Genomic DNA, 9934 nt, shown 5'->3' with positions numbered 1-9934 from the left:
GCATTTTTAGTATTTTCTTATTTTTAATTTAATCACTCCTCCCACGTACCTCTATGTCTATCTTCTCCTTCCCTCATGTCTCAGGGAAAGAAGCATTAACTCCTCCATGCTGGCAGCCTAAAAACTCAACTTAACACTACACTCTTCCTATCCCCTCACCAATCTATCTCTCCCTGACACTTGTACATCTTTCTCAGTGGTTTTCCATTTTTCTTTACTTCCTTTTTGCATCTTCCACATTTAGGTACCAGGTCCTGTTGCTTATTCTCCTTTCCATGACCACTGTCATCTCCCTAGTTAAGGATGCTCTTGCTTCATAGCTAGCCTCTTAGCTGATTTCTCTGATCTTGGAGTGTCATCACCACCAATTCATGCAATACTTTGCGGGATTAAACTTTCTAAAATCCAGTTACCTTCATTTCAATTCCTTACTCAGAAACCTTCCATGTCTCTCATTGTCCATTGGATAAAAATCAAATCCCAAACTACCATTCTAAACTAATGCCCATCTCTCCACCTTAATGAACCATCCAGTAGAACCTGTTCATCAAATATACCGTACTCATTCTTATCCCTGTACCATTGCTCATGTGGAAAACCTAATGTAAATAACTGTCATCTTTTCACTGGTAATAATAAAAATAGGGTCTATCATTCATTGATATAGGGAACACAAGGATGAAAAAACATCCTGTATCAGTTCTAATCAGCTTCTTTGCTGCATCTTAGAATCTTAGAGTGGGCAGCTACATGGTACAGTGTAGGACTCTAGGCCTGTAGTTAAGAATATCGGAATTCAAATATCACCTCAAATACTAGCAGTGTGACCTTGGGCAAGTCACTTAACCCCTGTTAGATTCAGGTTCCTCATCTTTAAAGTGAGATGGAGAAGAAATGCAAACCACTTCACAAAAGAGTTCAAACACCTAGAATTTCAATTTTTGGAACCATAATTTATTAATAAAGGAGAGAAATAAAAGATCTACCAGCTGGGGCAGAGTTCCCTAGTGGAAAACTGCATTGGTTTGACATTAAAGACCAAACTATATACATTACAGAATTCTTATCTAACAAACAAACCTTAACACAGGAATGCAGGGTCCAAGATGGGGGGGGGGATAATTTTTAGGTTTTTGATGGGGCTGTTAACCAGGGAGTGTTTATCTTCACTTAGTCAAATGTTAGTTCACAGGCCCTTTGATATTCCTAAAATTCCTCTTTTGTCTCTTACCACCCAGAAAGCATTTTGTTATCTGTCCAAACATCTTTTTCCTTCTGGAGGGGATAAAAAACCAGCTCTGTCCCCTAAAAATGCAGACAGGGATAATTTTTCCATCTTTGGTCTTTCTGGGGCTACTTCATTCCCTCCTTTTTCTGTTGGGGGGAAGTCAAACCCTTGACTCATCAGACAGGAGAATCATGTGATCTTAAGGCCAAGAGCTTAATAGCCTGAAGACGCTGACAGATATAGGTCATAAAATGGTTGATCAGGCAGGGTCCTATCAAGAGGCCCACTATTACTAATATGAGTGGTCCTGCCACGGCTGTGATCAAAGTAGTTAGTCATGGAGACCAAGAGAAAAGATTAGAGTACCAGTTGCTGGATTGAGCATTAGCCCTGGTCCTCTCTTAGATCCTTCCCCTGAGCAAGGCCAGAGATTCCTGTATAATCCCAGAATAATTAGCATAAAAACAACAGGATTCTTCCAATGCCAGGCAGAGCCCCCCTGCTTAAAGAAAAGGAGATCTAGTCCCTGTCTATTTTGGAGAACCATTTCTGCCAGAGAGGACAGTGACTTCTCCAGGAAATTAATAGAAGTTTCTAATCCACTAAACTCTGAATCATCTGGGTAGAGAGAGACTGGAAGTTCTGGTTTCCCTGAATCAGAGCAGCAGTACTTAAGGCTGCAGTTCCCCCTATCCCAAGCCCTACTAGGATAGGGATGAGACTTGGCACTCTCCGGAGTCTAACAAGGCCGGTCAGGTATTCACTGGTCTGCATCCCTTCAAAGTGCTCTCTACCTCCCTCCCCAGAATAATAGTAAACCTGGGGAATAATATGAACCAGGATGCAAATTACAGGGTTCCCTGCAGCATCCTTTGTTCTTAAGGTATGAGGGGATAAACATGGCTTGATACCTGAAGTACAGGAAAACCATGTTGGGGGGGGGGGGGCTTTCCAGTACCAACTCTCAGAAGAGTCAGCATCAGGTGCTATGACTGCTGATACAGTGGCGAGCAAGAAATGAACGACTTAGATCTACCCCAGACTTCATGAAACAAGTGCCATTTCCTTGCAAGTCCCCTAAGGTAAGAATTGGTTCATGTCCCCACTTGCATTGGACTTTGGCCTCAGCATCAGTGACCATGGTGATATACAAAGCATTTGGGGAGACTGAGGAAGACAGGACCCCCTGGGCCCCAATATCAACATAATATGGAGGCTGAGGGTTCAAACAGAGCCAACAGTCTGATGTTGTCTAGGGGGTGCTGGCATTTAAGAAGGAAAAGACAGCTGTAAGCATGGTGAGGAGGGATTGCTCCCTGTGAGGAAGCTTTATGGCAGTCTTAACTGGTTGCCCAGGTTCGGAGACAGTGGGGGTGGGTTCGGCCAAATCCTATAATGACCTCTAAGCTCTGGCCGACTAGTGAGGGTTGCATTTTGTCAGCTATTCGTTGTAATGTAAATTCTATTCCTGGGTCCTGGCCTCCCACATCCAGCCTAAGTCCCCACATCTGGCCTAGTAACCATCCCTTATCCTCTGGGTTTTTAATAGTCAGGGAAAGGGGATTCCTGAAATCGAGGGGGACGTCCCAGACCTTGCCTCGCTCCCTTTGTAATATAATATCAGGGTCCTCCTGCTGCCATGGGGCAACAGTTTCACATCCCCAGGCTGCACAATAGAATTCTCCTCCTTTTTTGCATGATGGTGGCCCTGTAGATGGGCAAGCATAGACAGGGGCTTCTGATAGATACAGAGTCCCTGATGCTGTTGTGTATGAAAGAGTTTATGAGGGATTTGTCCATTCACTCCCAAATAAATCACACAAATAAAAAAGGATTTGGGGGGGTTTTCTCCTCCCAGGTTGGTCTGTCACTAATTAATTTCTTCCCATCCCTTGTCCTACTGATTACCCTTCCATATTGAATTATTGAATCACCTGGAAGGGTAGACTAATTTCCAAAAATCCCAAAAGTACAAGTCCAAGCATAGCTCCACCCCATCCTCCGTTTTCCATAGTGTTCAATGTCTATGAATCTTGATCTTTAAGGGATCCGAAGTTTTGGTGACCTTCTACTGTTCTGCTCCTTGCGTTGCTGCTCTTGGTTTGACAGGCTTCAGTTGAGACACGTGGATCCAGCGTTTCTTTCCTGCTCTGGGGGTGGTCAAAATTATCACGTAAGGTCCAGTCCACTGTGGCTCGAGAGCCCCTGCAGGAATCTTTGGAACCCACACGAGATCTCCTGGTTCACCTGTAAAAGGGGGCAGGTCACATTCAGGGGTTAAGGGATGGGCAGCCCAGACAGTTTGAGTGATAGTTTTCCTGAGCTTATCCAAAGCCTTCAGGGAAGAGAACAGATATTGGTTATCACATTCAGTCAAATTTTCTAGTCCCAATTTAGGAAGGAGGGGAGGTGGTCTACCGAATAAAATTTCAAATGGGGTAATACCTTGTACATATGGGGTACATCGGGCCCTCAGGAGGGCAAAGGGAAGGAGGCTTACCCAGTTCTCACAAGACTCTAGAACCAATTTTGTCAGGGTCTCCTTCAATGTTCTATTCATGCGCTCGACCTGTCCTGAACTCTGAGGCCGAAATGCACAGTGTAATTTCCAATTTATGCCCAGGGTCTTAGACAATTGTTGAGTCACCCTAGCTACAAAATCAGGCCCATTATCTGACCCTATTCCCAGTGGGAGTCCAAACCTAGGAATGATCTCTGATATTAATTTCTTAACTACCACTGAAGCAGTTTCATGTTTTGTTGGATATGCTTCTACCCATCCTGAAAAAGTGTCTACCAGGACTAAAAGATACCTGTACCAATATTTCCTTGGCTTAATGTCTGTAAAATCTATTTCCCACTGTTCTCCTGGCTCCAGCCCTCTTAACCTGGTACCCCCTGGTTCCTTCAGTCCCCCCTTTTGATTAACTCGAGCACATATTTCACATCTTGAAGTGATGTCTTTGCAGATTCGGTGCATATTGTGAAAGAAAAAGTCTCTGTCCAGCATATCACTCAGTTTTGTGCCTCCCATATGTGTGGTATCATGTATTCTTCTTGCTAGCTGTCTCCCTTCTGCTTCTGGCAAGAGAGTCTTGCCATCTGGCAGGATCAGCCATCCATCTGAATTCGAGGTGGCATCCAGCCTCTTACCTCTGTCCGAGTCATCAGAGGAGTAATGAAGGACTGGGGGATCTCGTGGCACACCCATGGGCAAGGCTTGAACAGGAGACACAGGATGCAAGGCCACAGCCTTCGCTGTTTTGTAAGCCAGGCGATTATCTACAGCTTCAGGGGAATCGCCCTTCTGGTGTCCCTTGCAATGGATGATGGCAAGGTGAGAGGGGAGCCACACAGCCTCCAGAAGGGCCAGAATCTCAGGGCCATTCTTGATATCTTTTCCACCAGCAGTGAGGAATCCCCGTTCCTGGTACAGTGCTCCATGGACATGGGCGGTGGCAAATGCATATCGGCTGTCGGTATTAATGTTAACAGACTTCCCTGCTCCCTATCTCAAAGCCTGTGCTAATGAGATCAGTTCCGCTCGTTGGGCTGAGGTCCCATGTCCCAGGGACTGTGCCCAGATCACCCTTGGGAGCTCCACCACTGCGGCTCCAGCGTAGTGTATCCCATCCTGTACGAAGCTGCTACCATCCACAAAGAGGATTTGGGCAGCCATAGGCAGGGGGACATCCATCAAATCGGGGCGCAGACTGGTCAGGGAATCCAAGATCTGCAAGTGGTCATGTGTCACTACTGCCTCCTTTCCCATTTCTGGGAGGAGGGTGGCTGGATTCAGAGTTTCAGTCTTAGAAAAAGTCACTGTGGGGGGGGAGGGGTTGAGCAGGAGAGCCTGATACTGAGTAATGTGGGCATTAGAAAGCCATCTCTCTGGAAGACTTCTAAGCAGGGACTCCATGGAGTGCAGAGTGCGGTGCTGTCACTACCACATCTTGGCCAAAGGTGAGTTTGGAAGCCTCCCTGACCAAGAGTGCAGTGGCAGCTACAAGCCTGGAGACAGTTAGGCCATCCTGCTGCCACGGGGTCCACTTTTCTTAGACAGATAGGCCACGGGCCTCCACCATGGTCCAATGGACTGGGTGAGGACCCCCACTGCTGCCTCCCTTCATTCATCTACGAAGAGGTGAAAAGGTTTAGACAGGTTTGGGAGCCCGAGGGCCAGGGCACTCACCAAGGCTGCTTTCAGTTGATTGAAGGCCCACTGACAGTCCTCTGTCCAGTCCAGGTTTTCCAGCTTGCCAGCCATAGCTGCATACAGTGGTTTAGCAATCTCAGCAAATCCTGGAATCCACAGCCTGCAGTACCCCACTGTCCCCAGAAATTCCTGCACCTGCTTCTTGGTTCTGGGCACAGGGATATTGAGGATCGTCTGGATCTGTGCACAGGAGAGTTTCCTCACACCCCCTTCCAGCTCGTAGCCCAGATAAGTGACGGAGGTGGTGCAGAGCTGTGCTTTCTTGGCCGAGACCCGATAACACAGGGTGCCCAGCAACTCCAACAAGTGGAGAGGAGCCGTCTTACAAGTCTCAGCACTTGGGGTGACCAAAAGCAAATCATCCACATACTGGAGCAAGGTGACATCAGAATGGCTTTCTTTGAATCCCTCCCCAGGGCCTCCCCAAAGAGGCTTGGGGAATTTTTGAACCCTTGTGGAAATCAAGACCAGGTTAACTGACCCCCTTTCCCTCCCTGGGGTCCTCAAAAGCAAAGATTGACTGACTAATGGGGGTCAGGGGGATGGAGAAGAATGCATCATTGAGATCCAAGACAGTATAAACTGTATGCTCTGGTGGAAGCTGGCTTAACAGGGTATAAGGGTTTGGTGTAAAGATTAAAATTTAGGGGAGACTGAGGCAGGTAGAAATTAGTTTCTCTCTGCAAGGAGTATTATATTTTTTAGAGGTTTATTGAAGATTAAGGATTAAAGAAAAGACAGGATAAGAAACATGTGCCTAGGCCAGAGTGGCCTAGACAAGATAATCTCACATCATGGAAGAGACGCTTCTGCTCCAAAACAGAAATCCAAAAAGAGGCCAAAAGCCTTTGCCATCAGCTTAAATCCTTCCTTGATCTCGGCCCATCTCAGAATTGCGTGAGATTACAAAGCATTTTGGGGAAGTGGAGCAAGGGCTTGTGGGGATTGAAGTCCAGAGTTCAAATCTCAATTTTACATTGGTACTGTAGGATGGATAATTTTAATCCTCTTATTCACCTCCCTGAGATCTTGAACAGGGTAATAGTCCAGGGTGCCAGGTTTTTGCACAGGTAACAGAGGGATATTCCAAGGGGACTGGCAAGGAACCAGGATTCCAGCCCCCAAAAGTCTCTGTATATGAATGCTAATTCCTTCTCTGGCCTGCTTGCTAATGCTGTACTGCCTTACCGGGACAGGCTTGGCAGAGCTGAGAAGCTTCACCACCACTGATGGCTGGTGGGTGGCCAGGCCAGGGGGATTAGATTCTGCCCAAACCCCAGGAACTCTGGCCTGAAACTCCTGCAGTAATGAGGATAGTTCTGGTCCACTGTCCTGTGCTGTCAATAGATATTCCTCTGAGAGTGGGCATGACAGGAGGAGGGTCTGAGGTGTGTCTGCAAAGTAGAGTTTAGTCCCCCCTCCCTGGAAGGAGATGGTGGCTTTCAGTTTGTGCAGTAAGTCCCTACCAAGAAGGGGGTAGGGGAAATCGGGCATGACCAAGGAGTGCATCACTGTCCCTGCTCCAAGATTGACTGTGTGTGACGTAGTCCAGGGGTAGGATTCAATGTGGCCATTAGCACCTTGAATGAAGGTATTCCGGGAGGAATATGGACCGGGATCAGTGCGCAAAGCAGAATAGGTGGCCCCTGTGTCGACCAGGAAGTCCACCATCTTTCCCCCCACCTTTAACTTCACCATGGGCTTTCGGGGGCTGGCTGAGCCTTGGCCCTGTCAGCCTAGCAGCTGAGGGACAACCTCCCTGCCTGTTGCTCTTCTTGGGCACTCATTTTTCCAATGGCCTTTTTCCTTACAATAAGCAAACTGATCTCTTTACAATTGCGGCATTCCTTTCTCAACATCACCCCTCCCCCTACCTCTGTCATCCCCACTGCTTCTCCTCCTCCCATCCCATACCTTATTAGGCTGGTGGGTTCTTTCATCTGCTAATGCCACTAAAACTGCCCTAGCTGCCTTCTTAGTATTTCGGTTACCAGTCCCATCCCTGGTATTGAATACTTTTTGAGCTACTTCCATGAGCTCAGATAACAGTTTTCCCTCAAATCCCTCCAGTTTCTGTAACTTTCTGCGTATATCTGGGGCTGACTGGGCCACAAAAGCTATATTTACTACCCTGCAATTTTTGGGAGCCTTGGGGTCCACTGGAGTGTAGGTCTTACAAGCCTCCATGAGGCGTTCAAGGAAGGCTGAGGGTGATTCATCTGGACCCTGGGTTATCTCACTTACTTTAGAGAGATTGGTTGGCCTCCTGGCTGCAGCCCAGAGTCCTCTTAGTAGAGTCTGGCGATACTGATCGAGATCCTCCTTACCTTGATCAGAATTAAAATCCTAGTCTGGCCTACTGGATGGAAAGACAGTCTCTATGTGGTGCTGTTTGGTAGTCGGTTGGCCATCCCACCCCAGGATAGTTTTAACAGCCTCCCGCTTGATCTGATCCCATTCCTCAAAGGTGAACAGAACATGTAACAGCTGCTGACAATCATCTCAAGTGGGTAAAGAAAACTGTTTCAAGCAAAGAAATCAGCCCTTGGGGTTTATCAGAGAAGGAAGGATTCTGATTCTTCCAGTTATAGAGGTCTGTGGAAGAAAAGGGGGCATAAACCAGGAAAGGCTGTGGATCTTCCCCTGTCCCAGGTCCTGCCTGGCATAAAGGCAGCTGGGATTTAGCAACAATCTTTACTCCAGCCTGTCCTGGAGTATAATGATAGGGGGTACCCAGTTGTGTATGGGGTGGACTAGTCATGGGCGTGGGCTCTGAAGGAAGAGGGGGGTAGAGAGAGCCTGAAGGGAGTTCCAGGGGTGCTGATGGTGGGCACAGAAGTGATGGAGGGGATAGGGGTAGGGGTTGTGGTAATAAAGATTCCCTATTGACATAGGGAGGTGGCCTCAGGGTCCCCTTGGAGCACAGGGGGAGGAATGTTCTTTCCCCCTCTGGGAGGCTTGCACTTCCCTTCTCCGGAGAGTGAATTAGTTAGCAAAGCAGCCTCTGTTTTAGCAGAGTAATTTTGCCCCAAAAGTCAAGCCTTCAATTTCTTTGGGGTGTCAGTAAGGAGATTTATCCAAACATCAATATATGGAATCTGATCAGAGTGCCCTGGTTTCCCAGATATTACTCTCCAGACTGCATAGGACACAGAAAGATCTGTAGTCCCCTCTGGGGGCCATCCGACCCCCAGAGTAAGCCACTCCAATTCACATAAAATGTGCAGGGTGCCAGGGGAAACCTGAATTCCATATTCGGCGGCTATCTTTTTAAAATGCCGGAAATTCTTAAGGACACATGATAATGGAGTTCCCAGATTTGATGATGAGGACTGACCCATTATGAAAACAGTACACAAAAGAAAACAAAACAAAGACAACAAAAATCCACAGTATATACACTTAATCACACACTCATACACCCTAAGATTTTCCTGTAGTCCCAGAAGACGTCTCTTCTTGAACCTGACTGTGGGATTAAAGCTGTGTCCAGCAACCCAACAGCCTCTTCTGGATCCAGATACCAGAACAGAACAGAACAGAACTGCAAAACCAAACAGTGCACCAGGGCAAAAACCAGACTCTAGGGCCCAAACAGAACTTGAAGACCGAACCTTCAAGCAGGCAGACTCCCAAAGTAGCTAAGGGAGGAGTCCAATCAGAACTTGAAGATCAAACCTTGAAGCAGGCAGACTCCTAGAGTGAAATAGGTCTTGGGGCAAAAGAAACAGAATTCTAGAGAAACAGAGCTAACTTACCAGAGCAGAATAGAACAGAACAGAACAAGACAGATGGTTCCAAAATCAGCCTAAATTTTGGTCAAAATCTCAAATACCAGAACCAGGGGCGGGCTCCAGAGAGGACACCATTCACTTCCTCGGATTTCTGACCCAGTCCCTCTTAGGATTTGGGTATTGCATACTCTCCAACTCCGCACTCAGAAACACCCCCAAGGGGATAAGGGTTCAAGTCTCCTTCACAGGCCCTGGGGTAGCAAAAGCTGCCCAAGTATAATTTGGGTTACAACCCCAGCCCTTCAGCCATAAGCCACGGACCCAGAGACTTGTTCCCATGCAAGAATACACACACACACTCTTACAGCAGCCCTCTCCGAAGTCCTTACTGATGGGGCTGTTAACCAGGGAGTGTTTATCTTCACTTAGTCAAATGTTAGTTCACAGGCCCTTTGATATTCCTAAAATTCCTCTTTTGTCTCTTACCATCCAGAAAGCATTTTGTTATCTGCCCCAAAATCTTTTTCCTTCTGGAGGGGATGAAAAACCAGGTCTCCAAAAATGCAGACAGGGATAATTATTACATCTTTGGTCTTTCTGGGGCTACTTCAAAGTGATCAATAAAAGCCTGTTAATCGAGTTGATTATTTTTTGGAGAATGACATTCAGTTCCTCTATATCATCACTGAGAAAAATACAAGAGAAAACAGCCTTTAACTGCAAGAGGGAGTTCAGATAAAAACAAAAAAGGAATGG

The 9934-nt window shown here is 46.9% G+C and overlaps 1 protein-coding gene across 1 annotated transcript; it reads right to left on the bottom strand.

Moving 5' to 3' along the window:
• Positions 1-3296: 3296 nt before the first annotated feature.
• Positions 3297-7631, bottom strand: LOC130458959 (protein NYNRIN-like). Its single transcript, XM_056826101.1, is given in 9 exon segments — positions 3297-4376; positions 4464-5159; positions 5161-5235; positions 5237-5281; positions 5283-5851; positions 5854-5946; positions 5949-6073; positions 6427-7172; positions 7359-7631. Coding segments are annotated over 9 exon segments (3702 nt in total).
• Between the last annotated feature and the right edge of the window lie 2303 nt (positions 7632-9934).

The sequence above is a fragment of the Monodelphis domestica genome, chromosome 4 (genome assembly GCF_027887165.1).
Source record: "Monodelphis domestica isolate mMonDom1 chromosome 4, mMonDom1.pri, whole genome shotgun sequence".
In the NCBI taxonomy this organism is placed as follows: domain Eukaryota; kingdom Metazoa; phylum Chordata; class Mammalia; order Didelphimorphia; family Didelphidae; genus Monodelphis; species Monodelphis domestica.
Note: the sequence above shows the minus strand (reverse complement) of the source record. Positions and strands in the feature narration are given on the sequence as shown.